This window comes from Suricata suricatta, chromosome 16, assembly GCF_006229205.1.
Source record: "Suricata suricatta isolate VVHF042 chromosome 16, meerkat_22Aug2017_6uvM2_HiC, whole genome shotgun sequence".
NCBI lineage: Eukaryota > Metazoa > Chordata > Mammalia > Carnivora > Herpestidae > Suricata > Suricata suricatta.
Genome location: NC_043715.1, coordinates 34737926 through 34762437, shown reverse-complemented (window position 1 = coordinate 34762437; position 24512 = coordinate 34737926). Strand labels below are relative to the sequence as shown.

Here is a 24512-nt window from a genome sequence, read left to right as displayed (position 1 = left end):
GCCTAAGTTCAAGGTTTTATAGTAAGTGAAGGTGATGTATATATGTGTATATTTGTGTGTTGTGTATATAAAGCCATATCTGTATTTCCTGCTCTGTCCATTGAGAGAAGCTAGAAGAAATGACATCTTACAAACACTGAAAATTTAGAACATGGTTTTTAAATACCATCTTCTACAAAAGGAAACAGGGCTCCTTGGAGAGAGATCAGATTCTAGACTTAGGGCAAGAGAAGTACAAGATCAATCTAGAATATCTTTCTATTCCAGAGAATATGTCAAAACGGTTATAGGAGCCAGCTGACGGAGCTCCTACTGCTTCTACTGGGAATACATAGATCTATACTGATAAATGAATACATAAATACATGGGAGAGAAGCAAAAGATCTTCCTTATAGTAGAATGCCAAGTAATAAATGTGGAAGGAATGTTAGAAGTAGAGAATCACTCTTTGACATCTATTTTAGAGAAGGCAATCAAAAAGAGGGAAAAGAGTGAATTTAAGGTGGAGAGACCTGGTGATCACTAAGATGACTGGAAGATCAAGGTAAACATCACGGTGGTGAGACAGACCAGCATCATGTACTTCCTGATATAATGCACTGAAAAACGCACAGCACTAGTTCTATGTAGTGGAATTTCTGCACAGAATGTATGACCTGAGTGGAAAGAGAAGAAACAGAGTTATGCTACAGAAGAAGGCCTGTATTCTTTAAAACTGATAAAAACCTAAAAAGGAATTGTTCCATATTGACGAAGTCTGCAAAGATGTGACAATTAAATAGGAATTCCTTTATAGAATCCTGTAACAGAAAAAAAAATCATTGTTAGGATAACTGGCAAAATTTGAACAGGGTCTGTGTATAGGATGGTAGTGTTGCAATAAAGTTGATTTCCTGATATGGAGAGTTCTAAGTATGTTACATAGAAGCGTGTCCTTATTCTTTCAAAAATTTGACTTGACAGAATACAAAATTAAATGTTAATAATTAATAACAAAACATGAAAAAATACTCACCAATGACTTTAACAAAATAAGCATCTGCTTCGAAGTTATTTTTTAGTGTATGGATGGCCAGGTCATTCTTTGTGTATCCTTTACTTAGTACTACAATGTCCAAGATTCCCTGGAAAAATCATAAACAAAAGTTGCCAGAACAAACCAGCAGACTGAAAAAGTAATGAAAATACATGCATGCTTATCATATAAACATAAACCTTATTTATTCAACTTGATGTTTAAAATAAAAATACTATTAAAAATATAAAACCTTAAAAGAGAGAGAGAGAGGCAAACCAAGGAAAAAGATTCTTAACTATAGTGAACAAACGGATGGTTACCAGAGGGGAGGTTGGTGGGGCGGTGGGGGAAAGGTGACGGGGATTAAGGAACGCCCTTGTTGTGATGGGCGCCAGGTGATGTATGGAAGTTGTTGAATTACTATATTGTACATTTGACATTTTATATTGTAGGTTAACTAACTGGAATTTAAATAAAAAATTAAAAAAAAATGAGACCTTGGTTGGCATAATACCCTTCAATTCCATCCACATTGTTGCAGATGGCAAGATTTTATTCTTTCTCATTGCCAAGTAGTACTCCATTGTATATATAAACTGCATCTTCTTTATCCATTCATCAGTTGATGGACATTTGGGCTTTTTCCATATTTGGCTTTTGTTGACAGTGCTGCTATAAACATTGGGTCCATGTGTCCCTATGAATCCTTTAGATAAATTCCTAGTAGTGCTATTGCTGGATTGTAGGGTAATTCTATTTTTAATTTTTTGAGGAACTTCCACACTGTTTTCCCTAGAGCAGCTGCACCAGTTTGCATTCCCACCAATGGTGAAAGAGGATTCCTGTTTCTCGACACCCTGCTAGCATCTGTTTTTCCTGAGTTGCTAATTTTAGCCACTCTGACCAGTGTGAGGAGGCATCTCAATGTGGTTAAGTGAAATAAGTCAGTCAGAGAAAGCCAGACAACATGTTCTCACTCATATGTGGAATTTGAGAAATGTAACAGAGGACCATGGGGGAAGGGAAGGGGAACAAATAGTTTCAAACCAAGAGGGAGGCAAACCAAAAGAGACTCTTAAACTCAGAGAACAAACTGAGGGTTCATTGGTAGGGGGCAGGGGAGAGGGGAAAATGGGTGATGGGCATTGAGGGCACTTGTTGGGATGAGCACTGGGTGCTGTACATAAGCAATGAATCATGGGACTCTGTTCCCACAGCCAAGGGCACACTGGATACACTGTATGTTAGCTAATGATAATAAATTATATATATTATATATTTGTATATTATATATATGTATATATATAAATCTCCATGTTAAAAGAAAACCCTTGGAAATAGTAAAATATAACAAAATGAAAAAAAATCTGTAATTTTAATCCCTGGAATGGCTGTTAACATTTTAGTATATTTCTTTCTAGTCATATTTGCATGAATTTTTAAAGGCCGATGAAATGGAATGCCAGATTGTTTTCAACCATTAGAGAAACAAAGCACCTTTTTAATGTCCTGGTAACCACGGCATATAAACATTACTTTTCTGTAAAAAAAAAAAAGGGAGGCTCTGCTGATCATACTGGGAGGAAAAGGTGTGCTCATTTAAATTTCCATTTCACTATTATTTATTAATTAAAATTTTTCTGAGTACACCCGATACACAATGTTACATTAGTTTCATGGGAACAACATAGTGATTCAGCCTCTGCACACCTTATGCTATGCTCACAAGTGCAGTTCTTTCCACTGATTTTTAATGAGATTGATCATATATCATATTTTTTCATATGTACGCCACATATGTTTTTTCTGTAAATTCCCTATGTTCTGTTTGTCCAATGGGAGTTTTTGGTGACATATCAGTTTGCATAAACCCTTTTTATATTAGAGATATTAATTATTTGAGTTTTTAATAAGTCAATTTTCCCCCCAGATTTAAAAGCAATTTAAGTTTTATGTTTTTTTATGGGCAGAAATTAAAAATTTATTTGTGGTCAATTCTCTGGACTTTCCTCCCCTTATTTATTATTTTTTTAAGTAGGTGCCACACCCAATGTGGAACTCAACACGGGGCTCGACTCATGACCCTGGCACCAAGACCTGAGATGAGATTGAGTTGGATGCCTAACTGACTGACAGAATCATAGGAATCCTTGGCAATAGACACTACTTCTAGTTCACAAAGTTAAAAGGGAGTACTTCACTCTTCTGTGATCTTGTACAGGTTCAAGAACCTGTTATCTGTTGGCTGTGCTTTTGTCTACTAGTGCACACACCCATTTGCCCGTCTCAGAGCATGATTCTCTAGTGGTTTAATCTAAATAGGCACAAAATGAGATAAAGGCATTTTCATATTTCACTGTACTGATTAGCTAGTAGTGTCGATAAATTTGTTCCCTCTGCCATCTAACATTAAAAAGGGGCTTTCTTTAATTAACTCATTTGCTTTTATTATCTCCTCTACATTTTCTGGTCAAATAGGGTGAAGTGAAATCGAGATGAAGTGGATGGCAATTAGACTCCAAACATGCAGGAGAGCTCTGAACTCACATCTTCATAAATGTCAAAGAAGGTGGCAACCACGGCATCTCTGATTTGATTTAGGTCCGTCAGCTCCCAGTAGACTTTAAACATGCGGCGTGCCCCTTCACAGCTTGCATTATTACAAGCAACATTCTCCAGTAAAAAGGCCTGCTGATTGCTGTAAGATAAAGACAAGACATTTAGTTAATATAACACATCAGTGCTGTGTTGCATCAGCTGTGCTGTATTTCCTAGAATCAAAGAGATGATAAATGGTATATAGTGAAATGATATGAAAAAAGCGCCACATTTTATTGACTATCTTACTGGGTCATAGAAAACTGAAATTGTTGGCTATCCCTTGTGAACCTTTGGCAAAAATCCCATGGCTAATTGGTTGCAGGCCTCTCTCCTCTCATGTGGACTTTCCAGGTCCATCTCTCCTTCCCTTGCTAATCCACAGCCATTGACCACGTGGTTCCATTTCTGAGTTCCTGGATACTGTCACTATCCCTTCAGATGTATATGAATTCCCCAAGTGTATATTTGCATTTTAAATGGAACCACCTGATATCCTCAAGTCTTGTTAAAACCCAAAGCAGTGAATCTACAATGACAGAATTTCAACTTCCAGACAGGCAGTAGAGTGGATATTGCTTATGTCCTTTCAGACAAAAGAAGCATTGTACTTCGCAGTTACTGAGGCTTCCCTCTTATATACTACTCCATAGGCTAAGTGGTTTTGAGTTTAGATTCTGGAGCCAGATTACATGGATTCAAACGCTAACTGTCATTTAGCTGTTACCTACCTAGAGTAAATTAGTAATCTTTAGGTGTTACTTGAGTAAGTTAATCTCCTGAAGACTCATACCTTTATCTATAAACTGAGCAACAAGAGTACTTTTCTTAGGGTTGCGTGGGTGGCTCAGGAGGTTAAGGGTCTGACTCTTGGTTTCAGGTCAGATCATGATCTCACAGTGCATGAGATTGAGCGCCATGCCAGACTCTGTGCTGACAGTGTGCAGCCTGCTTGGGATTCTGTCCCTCCTTCTCTTTCTGGCCTTCCCCTGCTCATGCCTCCTCCCCACCCCACCAAATAAATAAATAAACTTTAAAAGAGTCAAGAATTATATAAAAAAGAGTAGTTGTATTACAGGATTGTTATAAAAATCAAATGAAATACTGAATGCAAAATACTTAGAACAATTCCTGTTATCCAGTTAGATCTCAGTGAAAGTGTTTGTGTTATCATTCTTATTTCTATAGTGCAATACCATGCCATGCAAAAATCTTTCCTTTAGAAACAGAAGTAACTTTTGCAGTGTGATTTTCTGTGATGGTTCCTATTGTAGGCATTTCCCAATGTATTTACTTCCTTCCACTTATACAAAAAGTAATAGGCTAAAGGCCTTAAATTTTACTACTGCTCAATTTTCTCTAATACTTATTTTAAATAAAACTAAAAAGACATTTCTTTTTTTTCCACATGAAAATATAACTTTGGGTATTGGTCTGGATCTGGATAATCTGTTAAAGAAAAAAAAAAAGCTCTATTTATAAGAAAAATTTCTTGGGGCGCCTGGGTGGCTCAGTCGGTTAAGCGGCCGACATCAGCTCACGTCATGATTTTGCGGTTCATGAGTTCGAGTCCCGCGTCAGGCTCTGGGCTGACAGCTCAGAGCCTGGTGCCTGCTTCAGATTTTGTGTCTCCTTCTCTCTCTGCCCTTCTCCTGCTCACGCTCTGTCTCTCTCTCAAAAATAAATAAACATTAAAAAATTTTAAAAAGTTTATAAGGAAAATTTCTTCCTGTTCAATACAATAAGGGACCCTATATACAAAATATTCAATTTGTTTAATATACTAAATATATAGTTAACTTCAAAATCGTCTAGAAAAAAATTTCAACACAAATAGTTTATAGGGATAAATCTTTAACCAAGAAAAATAAAACTCTCCCAGGTTGTAACAATTACCTGGAAAGTGCTGAGGTATCCTTGCTCGTGACATCAAGAATATAACAGAAGGAATAATAATTTCTTCTTTGTCTCCTAATAACTGATTTTTAAAATGCAATTTGTAATATTCTCTCCCGGTAATTTACCCATCCTACCTTTTTAGCCAAATAATTTTACTAGATATTCCACAGAAATGGAGACTATTCTATTTTGTTATTAGGAAATCATATTAAACATGAGAACATTTGATAAAGTCAGCATTTCTACAATCTTCTATAACCAATGTGTCATACTGGTCAACTTTTGAGTGACTGTGAGCCACTAATTTCCTGTTTCAAAGTGAATGCATGGATTCCATTATAACAACTCTGGCTGCAACTTCAGATACACAATATAACCTACAACAAAAACTCTAACAGTAGTTGTTCAATTTCAAATGTTATTTTAATTTTTGATATGAGTTTGTGAAGATTATAAATGCCATGTAGCATGGTTCTAGTCTCAGTGCTCACTTACTAGCTTGGTTTTGCAGTGGGAACTTGGAGTCTGTTAAATTTCAGTCCTTTAAAGTTTAATTGAACCCTGCAGGCACAGTCCAACATCTCATTTTTACAAATAAAATTTCATTTAAAAACAGGAAGGAAAATCCTTGATCCATTTGGGTTTAAAGCCCATGAGGAGAAATTATCTTGCTTCTTTTATTTAAACAAAAGGTTTTTTTTTACATTTATTTATTTTTGAGAGACAGAGAGAGGCAGAGCACAAGTGGGGGAGGGGCAGCGAGAGAGGGAAACACAAAGTCCAAAGCAGGCTCCAGGCTCTGAGCTACCTGTCAGCAAAGAGCCTGATGCGGGACTCGAACCCATGAACCGTGAGATCATGACCTGAGCCAAAGCCGGCACTTAACCAACTGAGCCACCCAGGCACCCCTAATCTTGCTTCTTTAGAGTCTGTCTCTTGATGTGCTCTTGGCAATTACAACAAATATATCTTTTTGAAACTTTTTTCAAAAATATTACAAAGTTATTGTTAAATTCAAGTTAACAGAGACATTTCCAGGGAAAACCATTGTTAATAATTTGGTATGCATCTTTCCAAACCTTCTTCTAGGAACTTACAAATATATAAGTATATATGACTTTAAAAAACCCCATTTAGGTCCTACTACATATATTTTTCTGCAACTGATTTCTTTATGTCCAATATACAGCATACACAGGGATATAGTCTGAATGAGGACTTCTAATATCTATTTTGAAAAGACCCCTCAGAGAAGTTGTACTAGTTTTTATCTCCCAGCAGTAGCCCATCAAATTGCCTGTTTCTCCACATGTGCATTCTTTCCAATGGCTACTCCACAACACGGCTAAGCCATCATTCGGTTTAACACCCTGCTCATCATGGGTAGTCTTTAATTGTTTTCCATTACAGCATACCACACAGTCACACAACTATAAATGTTACACTCCCTTGGGAATTTGTACATAGATTTACAAATGATCGTCAGCTGGTTAAATATGCATATTTTAAATGTCCACAGGTAAAGCAAAATGATCCTCTAAAAAATGCACCAATTTGTACTTCTACTAGTGTATAGGTATATTCCTTTTCATATTTTGCTAACGGTAGTATTATTGCTTCCTATGTTTGTCAGTTGGGTAGCTTAAAAATCTCATTCTCTGGATCATAAGAGAAGCTGGGTATTACTTTCAAATTTATTAGCTATTTGTGTTTCTTCTGCAAACTGGCACTTTAATATATTTTTAGATTACTGAGTTTTAGAACATCTTTGAATGTTAGGGACCCTAATACCTTACCTGTTATTCTGATATCCTTATTTGTAACATAAGGATAAAAACAGGATATTAATTCAAAAGATTATTTTAAGGATTAAATTAGAAAGTACAGGATAAATAGTTCAGTATAGTGCCTGGAACAGAGCACAGCACACATTTAACATCTGCTGTTATTATTATTGCTATATGTGCTGTTATTATTATTGGTGTGTTGCAAACATTTTGCCCCAGCCTTTTATTTTGTTTTAACAATTTATGTTCTTCACTGAAAGGTTTCTAATATTACAATCATTTGTGTCAATATTTTCCTTCATGGCACTGTAAGAAATGTTAAAGTCCAGCGTGCAGATGGAAAATGAAACCAGATGAATACCTCATTTACCCAAAGCAGTGAAAATGTTAAATATGTAGGCAAATAAATTTTTCTTATTATTTAAATCTCTTTACAGATAACATATAATTAAACAACAACAGTGCGACATGAACAATGTAAGCAGATGTAAAACAGGTGAAACCACAGCACCAAGTTCCAGCGGGGAGAAACGAAAAGGTGGTACTGTGTGGCTCTCCAGCTGTAAGAGAAGTGGTGTGATGCTGTTTGGAGAGAGACTGGGAAAAGCTGAAGATACAGCCACTAGAATGACAAGATTTAAAGTTAATAACTTAACAAAAAAGACAAAATGGAATCATAAAAAACGTTCACCTAATTCAAGTGAAGGCAGAAAGGGGAAAAAGGCAGCACTGCTGGTCGGAGTGGAAAATGGTACAGCCACTATGGCAAATGGTATGGAGGCTCCTTGAAAAATTAAACACAGAACTACCATCTGATTCGGCAATCCCACGTTGGGGTATATATTGAAAGGAACTAAAATCAGATCTCAAAGAGATATCTGAACTCCCATGTCTGTCAAGCAGTATTTACAGTACCTAAATTATGGAAACAGTTGAATGTCCATCAATTGATGAATGGAGAGAATGGGGTATTGTGTGTGTGTGTGTGTGTGTGTGTGTGTGTGTGTGTGTGTGTGTGCTGGAAAACTATTCAGCCTTAAAGAAGAAAAATCCTGCCATTTGAAACAACATGGATGAAGCTGGGGGACATTACGCTAAGTGAAATAATCCAGATACAGGGAGACAAAGACTGTATGACCTCACATGTAGAATCTCAAAACACTGAACTCTTAGAAACAGAGAGTAGCATGGTAGTTGCCAGCAGCCAAGGGGTGAGGGGAAATGGGAAATGTTGGTCAAAGAACACAAATTCTCAGTTATAGGATGATTAAGTTCAGGGGATCTAATGTACAGCATGGTGTGACGATAGTTAACAATACTATACTGTATACTGAAAATCGTTATCAGGGTAAAGCTTTAAAGTTCTCATTATAACAACAAGAATAAGAAAATGCTAATTACCTGAGATGAAGAACGTTAACTAGCCTTAATGTAGTGAACATTTTGCAATATACATGTATAATGTTTATCATATTTGTACATATTAAATTTATACAATGTAACAGTAACAGTGATGTTCAAAAATATTTGGAGGTTAAATTAAATACACTAAAAAATCTACTGGTAAAAGAAGGGCTCAAAAAAGAAATTACAAAGTACTTTGAACTGGACAAAAATGAGGACACACTATCAAGATTTTTAGTATGTCACTAAAATAGTAGTCAGAGGGAAATTTATAACATTACACACTTTATTAGAAAAGAAGAAAAGATTCAAATGAATGACCTCAGTTTCTTTCTTAAGACAGTGGAAATAGAAGAGCAAATGAAATGTGAAATAAGAAGAAAGGAAATAATGACACCAAGCAAAGCAATTAAGTAGAAAAACAAAAACAGTAGAGAAAATCAATAAAACCAAAAGATGGCTTTTTTGTGAAGAATAACTTTAAAGCTGATAAACTTCCAAATGAAATGGAAGAAGACACAAAATACAACTATCATGAATGAGAAAGATAACACCACTACAGAGTTAACTGGTGTTAAAAGATAATAATGGAATGTTATCAAAAACTTTGTACCAATATATGTGACAAAGCAGATAATTATCACTGAAAGGTGAGTACAGTACAATAAGGTATTTTGGAGACCTTATTCACCTAACTTTAATATTACAGTACATTATAATTCTATTTTATTATTATTATTGTTAATTGGCTGTGCTTAATTTATAAATTAAACTCTCTCATTTTTCTATATGTATAGGAAAAGACATAGTATATAGAGGGCTCAGTACTATCAGCAGTTTAGGTATCCACTGGGAGTCTTGGAATATCTTCCTCATGGAGAATGGGTGAGGGGTACTGTAATATCAACCTAAATCTCAGCAGGCTTTTTTTTTTTTTTTGCAAAAATTGAAAAACAGACTAAAATACATAAAAAATGCCACAGATCTAAAATAGCCAAATAACTTTGAAAAAGGGTAAAGTTAGAGGACTTACACTGTTTGAATTTACTACTCATGTAAACAGACAACAGTGAAATAACTGTGATACTGCTGCAAAGAGGAACATGGGAAAGAACAGAGTGAAGAAAGACACCTACTAACACACCAATGGCCAACGGGCTTTCATTGAAGCCCAAAAGCAATGGAGTAGAAAAAGGAATTCTTTCTTCCTTTAAAAAAATTTTTTTATGTTTTTACTTAATTTTATTATTTTTTAAAAATATAATTCATTGTCAAATTGGTTTCTATACAACCAACAAGTGCTCCCTTCAATGCCCATCGCCCACTTTCCCCTCTTCTCCACCCTCCATCAACCCTCAGTTTGTTCTCAGTATTCATTTTATTTTTTAGAGAGAGATCGAGAGACAGAGTGTGAGTGGGGTGGAAGCAGAGAGAGAGGGAAACATAGAACCTGAAGCAGGCTCCAGGTTCTGAGCTGTCAGCACAGAGCACATCGTGGGGCTCGACTCATGGATCATGAGATCATGACCTGAGCTGAAGGGGCGCTTAACCAACTGAGCCACTCAGTCACCCTTCTTTCTTGTTTTTTTTCTTTTTTCTTTGCTTTCTTTTCTCTTCTTTTTAGGAATTCTTTTCAATAAATGGTGCTGGAACAGTTTACAAAAAAAAACTTGGGTTCATATCTTGTACTATACAGAAATATTAACTCAAAATGGATCACAGACCTAAATATAAAATGTAGGACTATAAAAAAATACTAGGAAAAGGCATACAAGAAAATCTTCGTGACTTAATTACGTAAAGATTTCTTTCTTAGATATGACACTAAAACCGACAGTCCATACATGGATTTTTAAAAAAAAATTTTTTAATGTTTTTTATTTATTTTTTTTAATACAGAGAGAGACAGAGCATGAAAGGGGGAGGGTCAGAGAGAGAGGGAGATACAGAATCGGAAGCAGGCTCCAGGCTCTGAGCTAGCGGTCAGCACAGAGCCCGACGCAGGGCTCGAACCCACGAACGTGAGATCTGACCTGAGCCGAAGCCGGAGGCTTAACCGACTGAGCCACCCAGGCGCCCAATACATGGATTTTTAAAAACCTAAGCACTTCTTGCCCTTTAAAAGACAATGTTCAGAGAACAAAGAGAGAAGTTAGAGATGAGAGAAAATATTTGCTAATAATAGTAAGAAGGGACTTGTAAATAAAGAACTCTCAAAACTCAGGTGAGAAAATATCCTGGGGGTCCTGTATGGCTCAGTTGGTAGAGGGTCTGACTCTTGATTTTGGCTCAGGTCATGATCCCAGAGTTGTGGGACCAAGACCCATCCTCAGCAAAAATTTGCTCTCTCTCCCTCTGCCCCTCTCCCCAGCTCTCACACATGCACTCTTTATCTCTCTGGAGAGAGAGAGAGAGAGAGAGAGAGAACGAACAAATATCCCAAATAAAATAAGGGCAAAGACCTGAACACTTTACCAAAGATCTATGAAAAGAAAATAATTACATGAAAAGATGTTAAAAAAAATCATCATTTATAAGAGTAACTGAAATTAATACTACAAAGAACTACACTACAAATAGTTGAAATTAAAACGACTGACCATACCAATATTGAAAATATGAACCAAAACGTGAAATGTGCACCTTCCAAAAGACCAGACATTCCATTTCTTGATGTTTGCCCAAGACAAATAAAAGTTTGCAAGACTCTTACAGGAATGATCATAGCAGACTATCTGTAATAACCAGATCTGATAAGAAACCGATGTCCAGCAACATTAAATGGATATAATAAGTAAATTGTGATATAAATGTACAATGGAATACTCTTCAGCTACAAGCAACAATGAACAAAGATACATGTGACAGCATGATGAATCCCCGTATTATAATGCTGAGTTAAAGAACCTAGACAAGAAAGAGCATATAACCTATGATTTCACTGATACAAAATAGTAGTAAAGGCAGTCTAATCTACATTGACAAAAAGAAGACTGGTGGTTGCCTGTGGGCTGAGGGAAGGGTAGGAGGAGTTGAAGGATAGCTTACCAAGGGTCAAAAAGAAACTTGTATGGGTTATGTACGTGTTCTTCACCTTGACTATAGCATCACTTTCGTAAGTGGTATATGTCAAAACTTATCAATGTACACACTTTACAGATGTGCACTTTACTTTGTCAATTAAACCTCAATGAAGCTTTTAAAAAACGTTACTCCTTTAAGAGAAAAATCAAAACACAAGCAACAGAAGAGAAACTAATTTTGGCATCATCCAAATGAAAACCATTTGTGTCTCAAATGATACTATCAAGAAAATGAAAAGATGATTCACAGCATGAGAGCAAATTTTTGCAAATCATGTATCTAACATGGGACTTGTGTGTAGAAGATACAAAGAAGTTTTAAAAATTATTTATGTATTTAGAGAGAAAGCACGAATGAGAGAAGGGCAAAGAGAGTACTAGAGAGAGAATCCTAAGCAGACTCTGTGCTGTTAGTGCAGAGTCTGACGTGGGGCTTGATACAGTTGGATGCTTAAATGACTGAACCACCCAGGTGCCCCAAGATTTCTTGTATCTCAATGACACAAAAGCAAATAACTCAATTTAAAATGTGGGCAAATAATCTAAATGGACAATTATTGCCTGGGTGGCTGAGATGATTAAGCATTTGACCCTTGCATTCAGATCAGGTCATGAGCTCATGGTTTGTGAGGTTGAGCCTCTGGTAGGTCTCTGAACTGACAGTGTGGAGCCCAGATGGGATTCACTATCTCACCCCCCTCTCTCTCACAAAATAAGTAAGTGGACAATTATCAAAGGCAGATACACAAATGGCCAATAAGCACATGAAAAGCTCAAAATCATCAGTCATCAGGAAACTGCAAACCACAGTGACATATATTTCACACTCACTAGGATGGCTCTAATAAAAAAGACAAATGCCGGTGAGGCTGTGGGAAAGTAAAATGGTGCCGCTGCTTTGGAAAACAGTCTAGTAGTTCCTCAAATGGTGAAACACGGAGCTCCGTTCTTAAGTATATTCCACTCTCAGGTATATCTCAAGAGAAATGAAAACATGTCTGCACAAAAACTTGTATATGAATGTTGATAGTATTACTCATAAAAGCCAAAAAGTAGAGGCAACTCATATATCACGTTCATTAAATGAATGAATACAATGTGGTATATCCACACAACGGAATATATTCGACAGCAGAAAGAACTGAAGTGCTGGTACATGCGACCAAATGGATGAACCCGGACACAGTTATGCCTAGTCGAACAAGCCTGCCATGGAGTATCATGTATTGTTTGCGGGCATTGACATGAAATGGCCACAACAGGTAAAACAAGAGGGAGAGAAAGAGAGTAGATAAGTGGTTTTCTAGGGCTAGTGAGGTTGAAGACTAAGGTAAATGGTGCTTCTTTTCAGGGTAATGAAAATGTTTTAATATTGACTGTGGTGATGGATACACAACTCTGAATACACTAAAAGCCACTGAATAGTATAGAGTGAATGGGTGAATTGCAGAATGTGTGAATTCTAGCTCAATAAAACTGTTAATAAAAAAAAGCCAGAATGGCAGAAAATTTTAATCCATTAAAAAAATCCATGGGAAATGTTTAAAAGACATAAACATGTAAAATGCACATATCAAAAGCCTTTTCTCTGAATAGACCGGTATTTACACATCTAGTGTGCAGCCTTTTGTGGCTGGTTTTAATTTCTCTTCCAGTCTATAAAATTGGTGTTGTTTCTCGATACATTACCACTTGACAAAATTTGGTTTATTCTAGGTTGTTAATATGCTGTGTGCATCTGTCTTATTTCTCATTAAGAAAGGTAGCTGATGGATCATTTAACTTGAATTTTGATTTTCTCCCTGGCTGCTCTTAGAGTTTGTGTGTCCACTTTAGTCTTTTCTATCTCCAGTGGATCCTGCTCTTCTAGATGGTCCTTAACTCTCTTCCTCTTAATTCCCCAACTTCATTATCAGCCTCCACTCATATGGAGGGAAAAGACCTTCAATTTGAGGATATGTCTATCTTTCTGTGTAAACCTTAAGAAAGGAAGTTCTACACACAGAAGAGATACAAATTAAGAAACACAAATACATCCATTAGGAATGCTCTAAAAATAAAACAATTATTTTTGTAGTGCTGCTCTGACACCATGCTGCCGGCTACTGGGTAAATGCAGAATCCTCAACTAAGCTAATATAACAAAGTAAAACTTCCACTTTGAAATACTAAAAATTATACAGACTGACAACCGGAGATGTTCAAAAGAGGTGATAAATTTGATATCCAGAACAATGTTCACTTGGGCTCTGGGTAAAAGCAATGTATTTATTTCCCAAACAGCATCTAGGATAGAAGATTCAGTGGGTAGATAGTAAATGTTTCTTGAATGAAAGGAGGAAGCAAGCATGTTTTGTAGAGCAAGGCCAACTGAAAGGCAAAACTTAACAGGATATAAAACTTACTGCTAAACGTTCCTGTTAAATAAGTGGTTAGAAAAGATTTTGACACGTTTTAATATATCTTTATTCAAATATGTCCTTTATATTGGCCAACTTGGTAGCCGCTAAAGCACCTTTTTTTCTAGGTATTATGATATGTAATTTTTATTTTGAAAAATGAAATATAAATTATGATCATTTTATTTGTTAGTTGGTGAGAGTATAAACAGGATATTCAGACTTTATGAATGAGAAATTCATGGATATGACACAACCTATAAAGTACACATGCAAAAGGAACAAGGATTTGTTAGGAAATTATACCAGTTCTGGTTTGGATGAGGGTAAAGGGAAAGAGAAAATGGGGAGAGACAGGAAAATGAAGGACGGCCTCCATGTTTCTGGTTTGGATAACTGAGTGCTGGTACAACTCCGTGGGATAAACAGGACAGCATGAACAGACTTCGAGGAGAGAAGACACTTTCAGGTTTGGGGTGCCATAGGTAGAGATTGCAGGGGAAGATCCATCAGGGATTAATATACACAAGGATAAGGCCTAGATAAAAGGATTTAAAAGTCCTAAGCTTATAAGTGGCATTTAAAATAGCCAAAGTGGGTGATGAACAGACAGGAGAATGAAGAGCTGAGAATGGAACCCCAAGAAACACAACAGTTATGGTGGCCAAGATGAAAAGGGGTTCTAAGAAGAGATGGTACAGGAGCAGTTAGAGAAGGTATAGAGAGAATCAGAAGAATTTTAGGAGTAAATCTTCAACAACCAACAGTAGGCAAGAATCTGGTGACATAAAGACTGTAAGTGTCCACTGCATTTGTCAATTAGAAGTGATGGGGCTGAAGCTAGAATGACAGGTGAATATGAGGTTAGTATAGTAGAGACCATCCAGAATCACATTTTTTTTTTTAAGTCTGGAGAGATTTGCAAATATTTAAATAAAGAATGAAGGAAAAGAAGGTGAAATGAGAAGATTTTGACGACAAAGGAGAGGGGATACTTACAACTTATAAGATTCAGAGGATCTAGATGGAATTGAAATGGAGAGGGTATAATACAGGGAAAGAGAAACCAATGAGGAAACTTACAGTAATTCAGGGTAAGGAAGAAGTGACTTGATCTAGGGAGGGGGTAGTGATGATGGAAAAGAAAGGAAGCCTGAAAATCACATTGTGAAAGAGGACTATACCTGCTTTGTGGAGGACAAAGATAATTTAACTCTTCTAGGCTAAAATGATTGGGACCACAATAATATCTTTGTAGTAAACAGGGAATTGTAAGCAAGGGTTGGATGTAAAGAGAAGGGGAGGTTATCATTATGGCTGTATATCTACATGACAGAGAAGACAAGGTGTGAGATACACATCTGGGAGTTATTCACATAGAGGTTAAGATGACTTGTGCTATAAAGCTGAATGAAATAGCTTGTCATTCAATATTAGATATGATTTCTTTGAATATGTGAACTTTAGCTAAATAAACATCTCATGTGATTTTTGAGTTATGCTGTATGGCAGTACAAACGTTCAATTACTGAAGATTGGCTAAATCAACCCAATGGAGTATTGTACAATTACTAAAATATTACAAAAGTAATAATTACTGACATAAAATTGTTCATAATGTTAAGTGACAAAAGCATGTCACAAAACGGTATTAATGGTATGATCTTGTTTTGTAATATAAATAGAACATCATGCACATACTCATACACACACTTGTGAGTACACAGAGACTTAGAGCAGGTTTTGGAAGAATACATACCCAAGACGGATACATACAAGACGGATACCCAAGATTAATGGTGGTTGTCTCTTTGTGGGCAGGGTTTTAGGCATGTTTTTACTTTATTTCTTTTGATATGTACCTGTATTTCTGTAGTAAGCAGAAAATACGTTTTTTCATAGTCCCCAGTCACTCTCACATCACTTATTTTAACTCAGTGAATAATCTTAGAACTACCTTATATTTTTCCTATTTTTGATTTGCTTGTTTATTGCCTACCTTTCCCAAATTTATTTCTCTTACTCACATTTGTATCTTCAGCATCCAAAGTTTGCTTCAACACAATAGACAATAAAATATTTAAGTATAAGTTAATGAGTAATGCTTTTGTAATAAAAAAAAATACTAAAACTTTATTGTTAAGCATGGTTTCTCCTAAGTTCCTCTATTTTAGAAGTGACCAAATAAGTCAGAAGCCAAAGAAAATGGTCGTAGTCTACTTGATAGGGACTTTACCCCCAACAACACTCTGAATCTGAGGACAGTCAAACACTTCTCTGGTCTGCTGAGCTCTGAGACACCTGACAAGGCCCGGACTAACGCTGGACTGTTGTGCAAGAAAAGACTGGAAGCGACCCGTTGCTATGACTCATTTTTATATAAAAGACAATCTCGGAACACACACAAATCTTGCATCCTCCAGGAAAGCTCGTTGTGATGCTCCATGCTTATTTCAATGTCATTGCTTATAGCTATGTGACTCCTCTTTGAGAAAGCCTTCAGAAACAGCTGTCTTCTGTGATCTTCAGTCACGGTGAGTCTTTAATGTGAGCAGTAAATGTGAACGTAAGTATTATAGTTAAGGTCAGTGAGTAGGTTGGTTAGTATAATATTTGTACAAAATCAAAATATATATGAAGCAGTGAGACTTATGTAAGCCTGACTCTTTAATGGGCTTATTTTTATTGAAATATAATTCACACATCATAAAATCCATCATTTTAAAGTGTTCAATTTAGTAGTTTTTAGTATATTCTCAAGGTTACATAAGCACTGTCACTATCAAATCCAGATTATTTTCATCATGCTTACATAAAATCCCATACCCATGAGCAGTCATTCCCCAGATAGGCAATTATTAGAGAGGACTTTTAGAAGTGGTTTAAACATTAGTAAAGAAATGCCTATTCTATGAAGGTGGCTTCTTTGGACAACTGATCTATATCTATTGTTTAGATAAATATCAGTCATAGTCATTTATATTTGGGGATACCAATGAAATTCAATCAAGGAAAACAAATTGTATTGGCACCAGGCATATTTTCTTTTTACATCACATTCTAAAATCAACTTCTATAAAATGTCCATTAGTTCATGAAAGGTAAGAAACCCAAAGTACTTGATTACCTGTGAGACAAAGAACTAACCACATTAAAGTTCAATTTTATTTTCTTGGGAAAAGCCTGATAACATGCTGAGTTAAGATAATTATGTATCTTTAAAAAAGGGCATTGTCCCATCAATGAGAATTCATTAAAATAAGATTAAACCAGGAATGTGTACATAATCACCTATTAAACCCTTTATTAAGCAGAGGACAAAACATTTAGATAATTAACTAAAACTTTGAAAGAAAAAGCAGATGTAACACAATTAGTGCTTCTATAAAACTGAAAACTTTTTCCTAGTCAGGTCTTTCTTGGCCTTGAGTGACTCTAAGTGACTGAACTTAAGATTTAAGTTCATCATCTTGAATTACTTTTTACCATCATTCAAAAGTAAGATAAAATTCTCTGTTCTTGGGATAATGATGACTTTAAAACTGCCAGGTAATGGCATACCAATGATAATGAAAATTTATAGAAAATATCATTAACTATGACTCCCATGTCAGGCTAATCATGCTAACAAATAATAAGCTGTTGAAAATGTAGTCTTGAACTACTGCGGGAAAGACCATGAGTTCACTTTATGTACAGTGGGAAAAAAAACCTGAGAAAGTGCGTTTAAATACCCCAGTTATGATGTAAAAGAAGCCTAAATTCAGTCAGTCCATGATTTCTCCTTTGCTCTTCAGAACTCTATTTCAAACTCTATAGTATATGAAAAATGACAAATGTTCCATTCTCACTTTGGTGATCTGGTTGGTTGCTGAAGTGCATTATTCAGAAGGGAGGGATGGAGTTTCTAAGACCTATGAACATTTTAAAAAGCACTTTAAAAGTTAACATGGAATTTATATACCAGATTTCTGTTATTTTAACAGTTTCTCATTTGTGGACTCATGTTCCTAAATCTTTTGATAAATTTCCCACATGTACATGCGCATGGATCAATATTATTCTCCTTTGTTTCACTGACATTAGTTGTCCACTTCCTGAAAGGACGAAGAATGAAGAGTACATAATCTTGGGCATAAGAAACTGAGGCCTCTCCTTCTTATTATATTTTTTAAATTGCTGCTTTTGCATTATAAAGGGCACCTTCTGTGAAATGCCAATCATGAGTCTAACCAAAATGCAAGCAAGTAAATATACAATAAATAATAGGTATTTATAAAATATGGTACCTTTTCATATGATGGCGTTGTACTTTACACAAGCACAAGTGAGTTGAGTGAAAATCATTTACATACTGAAGTTTACACACACACACACACACACACACACAAACACACATTTAAGGTCCTGAATTCTACTTTTTCAAAATTTTCTTTAAATTTATGTATTTGACTATGATCTGGCTTGGCAATGGCCAGCTTTTGCGGAATCTAATGTGAGCTCTTGATGTTTCTTGGATTTCGATGTCTGTATCCTTCGCCAGATTACGGAAGTTTTCATCTACAATTTGCTAAAATAAACTTCTGTCCCTTCTTCTCTCTCTTCGTCTTCTGGGATTCCTATGATACGAATGTTATTACATTTTAAGAAGTTGCTGAGTTCCCTAAGTCTATCTTTGTGATCCAATACCTTTCTTTCCTTCTCCTTTTCAAGCCTAGTTAGTATGCTTAGAATTGTTTTAAACTGTAATTCACACATCTTCTTTATATCTGTATTTATTAAATACCTGGCTGTTACTTTTACTTCCTGTTCTTTCTTTTTGGGTGTTTTCCTTCATCTTGTCATTTTGTCTGGTGGCGGGGGGAGGGGACTAGATCCTAGGTGTGTTTGGTATGCTTGTTAAGAGTTGCTAGACGCACACAAAAAAATAAAAGTAAAAAATAGTTATATATATATAATAAAAAATAAGAAAAATTAAAAGAAATAAAACAATAAAAATAAAATGGAAGCTAGATCCTATTTCCCCTAGAGCTGAAGTTTTCTGAAGGTAATTTCAAGTATTACTAGAGAATATATAAGGAAAATATCAATAAAGGTTATGAACAGAAAGATTCAAAATCACAAATATGCCAACTTCTCACAAATTGATCATTAAATACAATGTAATCGAATCAGTCCAAGGCCCAACATAATTTTTTAGTCAGATAAGAAAAATTAATTTTTAAGTTTATGTGGATAAACAAAGGGACAAGAATAATCAAGAAAATTCTGAAGGAAAAATTACACAGGAACATTTTCTCTATCAGATATCTAAACTTATCTTATAGCCACAATAATTAACACAATGTGTAATCAGCACAGAGAGTGATAAACAAGATAAGGCACCAAAATAGAAGGCACAGAAATAGAACTATGCATATAGAGAAACTTGTTATACAAGAAAAGTGGCATTAAAATCAGTGGAGTTAAAGAGACTACTCAATAAATGCAGGGATAATCAGTTACCCACGAAGAATATTAGATACCTTTAATGCATGCAATACACAAAAAATACATTTTTGGTTAATTGAAAGCCTACATGTTAAAGGAAAATGTTAAAGTATTATGATAAAATACAGGAAAATACTTTTATGACCATTGGATAGATCAGTATTACTAAGATCAAGTAAGCTTAGACTGCATATAAAATAATCTGTATTTATCCTATATAAACATTTCTAATATTAGACATTGGATATAATTAACCCATTCTCTATAATTTTTTATCATATAGGAAAGGTCTACTGAGTGCCAGTGGTTATCATTAATATTATGGTAGCTTACGTATAAAGATATTTTAATTTTTTTTTAATTTATTTTTGAGAAACAGAGAGAGACAGTGTGAGCAGGGGAGGGTCAGAGAGAGAGGGAGACACAGAATCTGAAGCAGGCTCCAGGCTCTGAGCTGTCAGCACAGAGCCTGACGCGGGGCTTGAACCTACAAACCATGAGATCATGACCTGTGCCGAAGCCGGATGCTTAACCAACTGAGCCACCCAGGTGCCCCTAAAGATATTTTAGATTATATATTTAATTGAACCACATAGGTCATAAAGGACACAAAATTATATTAAAACCAGTTTGCTTACTTATTAGAAATATAATCCATGCATTTTATTTCTGTTATAAAAATTAAATATGAAAACTATATTTACAAACATACAACTTATAAAGAATGTTAGATATGGCCATTTTAATATCCAATTTTAAGTTGTAATAAAAATGAAATTAGACTTGTAACTACAAATGTGAATTTTCAGGCTGTTAGGAATGAGATGATTTAGTTCAAAACTGTGCTTTCTCATACGGCAGCAAGTAGACCACAAATGGCTACTGAGCAACTGAACTGTGGCTAAGCCAGACTCTGGTGTGCTGTAATGTAAAATACACAGTGGATCTGGAAGAATTAGCACACACACAAAACTCGCACTACAATAACAAAGCTGTGTTGAAAAGTATGTTATTTACATTTATTATCCTGTGAGGAGATGGCTGCAGGATGTGCACACATATTTATTTTAGCTCATAGATTTGGAAGGGACCTTATATTTCTAGTTCAAGCTCAGAATTGCCTATAATCAATCAGAGTGTATATCTTAGGCGAAAGGGTTCACAGTTAAAGTTTATCACAAAATAATATATATAAATAAGGCAGAAGAAATTTGTTTTAACTTTATATCAAATATTTATTCAAATACCTTCCTCTCCTTGTTTCTGGATACTGCTACTGTCTAAAGAGCTAAAGTTTATATCCATTCATTTGTGGGTTCTGAGTACTATTTCTAGGGTTTAAAGCAAACAGCAGAGAGATTACAAATGGGAGAGTCTACGTATAAAACTGTCAGTGCATTAATACACGTTAGCATGTAAATAAGATACACAAATCATGAGAAAGCAGAACACAAGATTCACAGAGGTGTCAGTTGTATTTGAATGATGTGAAGCAAATGTGACAAAAAGCTACGATTTCTTAGAGTAGCAGAGATTTGACAGACGAATGGAAGAAGTCATTTACAAATGTTTCTTACCAGACATAAGGACTATTTTTTACCAGACATAAGGGTTTAGTCCGTCTGATTCAGAAACAGACCAGGCAAGTATTGTTGCCTCATTCCATACTCTAAGTGGAGGGTTATGCACAAGTGCCCAGAGTTCAGGTGAAATGGGAGCAAGACTAAGAGAAGAACAGGAAAAGGAGGCAAGGAGGCTTTGTTCTATATCCATGCCTGAACAGAAATTTGGCTTCTATTCTGAAATAGACCTGTCACACTTAGGCTTTGATAAAAAATATTTCCGCATAGGAAAAAATTGTGACAGTAGTATTCTGGAATTTCTGATGCTGCTACTGCAGGGAAAAACCAGTAGTGGTAATGGGGAGGAAGGGAGAGTGATATATACATGAGGGGAAAATAAATGAGTAACTAGAGTTGAAACAGTGATGATTATTAGCTAATAGAAATCAACATCACACCAAATCCCAACTGACAATATAGCTATGTACAATCTATGATAAGAGGATAACTTATGAATCAGTGAGTACTTATGAAAGCCCGGAAATTTCTTTATTCCAGGTTTAACCCTCATGAAATTTAGGAACCAGGCTATATTCTGAATCTTACTGTTCACTTACTATTGAGTTTAGAGTTCTTTGTATATTATGATACAAGTTCTTTTTGAGTATGAGATATGCAAATATTTTCTCCTAGTCTGTGGCTTAAAAAAAATTCTTTTAACAATACTTTTTGTGAAGCAAAACTTTTGAATTTTGATAAAGATCAACTAAGTGGTTTTATTTTTCCCCCAATGTTTATTTATTTATTTTGAGAGAGAGAGGTTGAGCAGGGGAGGGGCAGAGAGAGACGTAGAACAGGCTCTGCACTGTCAGCACAGAACCCAATGCGGGGTGGGGGGGGGAGCTCGATCTCATAATCCAAGAGATCATGACCTGAGCCAAAATCAAGAGTCAGACGCTTAACCGACTGAGCCACTCAGGTGCCCCAGGTTTGTTTTTTCATATAGGAGCTCTTCAATTAACTCTAGGTCACAAAAGTTTTCTGTTTTCTTCTAAAAGTTTTACATTTTACACTTAAATTTAGGATCTTTTCGAGTTAAGTTTTATATAATGTGTGAAGTTTGGGGTCAAGGTGACACTTCATTTTTGTGTACGGATGTCCAATTGTTCCAATACCACTTGTTGAAAAGACTATCATTTCATTACTGAAATGCTACTGCACTTTTTGTCAAAAATCAGTTAGTTGTACTTGTCCGACTCTATGACCTATTTCACTGATTTTTGTGATCTTTGATCTATCTATTGCTTTGCCAATATTACATAGTAAAATCTTGTACTTAGTGTGATTCCAACAATTTTCTTCTTTTTCAAAACAGATTTGGCTATTCTTGCATTTTTGTCATTGCACATAAATGATAGAATCAGTTTTTCTAAAAAATCCTACTGGTTTTGATAGGAATGACATTAAATTTATGGGGAGATGGAGAGAAACAATATCTTTGCTAAGGTTTCCAAAACAATGACGTCAAGTCTCTTCATCCAGTCTTCTTTGATTTCTTTCATCAGCATTTTGGAGTTATTGGCATTAGATACTTACTTTTATTTATATTTAAGTATCTTCTTTTTCTATTTTATTTATTTATTTTTAGTTTATTTATTTTAATTTGAGAGAGAGAGAGTGAGAGAGGGAGGGGCAGGGAGAGGGAGAAAGAGAATCCCAAGCATGCTCTGTGCTGTTAGTGCAGAACCCAATGCAGGGCTTGATCTCATGAATCATGAGATCATAACCTGAGTTGAGATCAAGAGTCGGACGCTTATCAACTGAGCCACACAGGTGCCTCTTGTTTTTCTAATTTAAATTGCACATTGTTGTTTATTGCTATTTCTAACTGGTAGTTGCAAGTATGTACATTTAAAAAAAAAAAATATCAATCCCACATCCTGCAAGCTTCCAAAACTTACTATTCCATGAAGTTTTTTCTTCCAAATTCTTTGAAACTTGCTACACAATCATGTCATCTACAATAAAGCGATTTTAATTTTTTCCTTTTCAATTTCTGTTTCTTGCATTATTGCACAGGGTAAGATTTCCAGTACTGTTTAATGAGATCAATTGTTAAGAGGACACATACTTGCTTTTCCCCCCAATTTAATGAGAAAGTATTAGTCTGCTGTTCACCATTAAGTATAGGATTAACCGTAGACTTTTTCTAGTTCTTTATCAAGTTGACAAAGTTCCATTTCCTTATTTCCAAGAGTTCATATCATTCTTGTTGAGTTTTATCAAATGACTTTTCTATGTTAACTGGTATAATTTTTCCTCAGAGTATTAAATGGAAGAATATAACAATTTTTAAATATAAAACAACCCTGCATTCATAGAATAAACTCCACATAGCTGTGATGTTAATTTTTTCTTTTTTTTTTAAAGCAATCATTTTGGGGATAGTTTATAATTTAAATATTTTTTTTCAAAGTTTGTTTATTTATTGACATTCAAGTTAGTTAGCATATAGTGCAATAATGATTTCAGAAGTAGATTCCAGTGATTCATCCCCAGTGAATAACACCCAGTGCTCATCCCAACAAGTGCCCTCCTCAATGCCTCTCACCCATTTAGCCCATCCCCCCACCCAAAATCCCTCCAGCAACCCTGTTTGTTCTCTGTATTTAAGAGTCTCTTATGTTTTGCCTCCCTCCTTGTTTTCATATTGTTTTTTCTTCCCTTATGTTCATTTGTTTTGTATCTTAAATTTCTTATAAAAGTGAAGTCATATAATATTTGTCTTTCTCCAACTGACTAATTTCACTTAGCATAATACACTCTAGTTCCATTCATGTTGCTCAAATGGCAAGATTTCATTTTTGATTGCCAAGTTTACTCCACTGTATATGTATATACATTGTGTGTGTTGTGTGTGTGTGTGTGTGTGTGTGTATACCCCACATCTTCTTTATCCATTCATCTGTCAATGGACATTTGGGCTCTTTCCACACTTTGGCTATTGTTGATAGCACTACTATAAGCATTGGGGTGCATGTGCCTCTTTAAAACAGAACACCTGCATCCCTTGAATAAATAAGCAGCAATTGCTGGGTGGTAAGGTAGTTCTATTTTTAAATTTTTTGAGGAACTTCCATACTGTCTTCCAGAGTGGCTGCACCAGTTTGCATTCCCAGCAGCAGTGCAAAAGAGATCATCTTTCTCCACATCCTTGCCAACATCTATTGTTGCCTGCATTGTTAATATAGTCATTTTGACAGGTGTGAGG

General features: G+C 35.5%; 1 protein-coding gene across 2 annotated transcripts in view; it reads right to left on the bottom strand.

Annotated features, from left to right (window-relative positions):
- Positions 1-24512, bottom strand: part of ITFG1 (integrin alpha FG-GAP repeat containing 1) — a 270698-nt gene that overhangs the window by 98872 nt on the left and 147314 nt on the right. For both annotated transcript variants that reach the window (XM_029924964.1, XM_029924963.1), the window contains exons 11-12: positions 3567-3717; positions 1017-1125 (exon numbers count right to left, since the gene is read on the bottom strand). In XM_029924964.1, coding sequence (XP_029780824.1) covers positions 1017-1125; positions 3567-3717 — 260 coding nt within the window. The remainder of the gene's footprint in view (positions 1-1016; positions 1126-3566; positions 3718-24512) is intronic.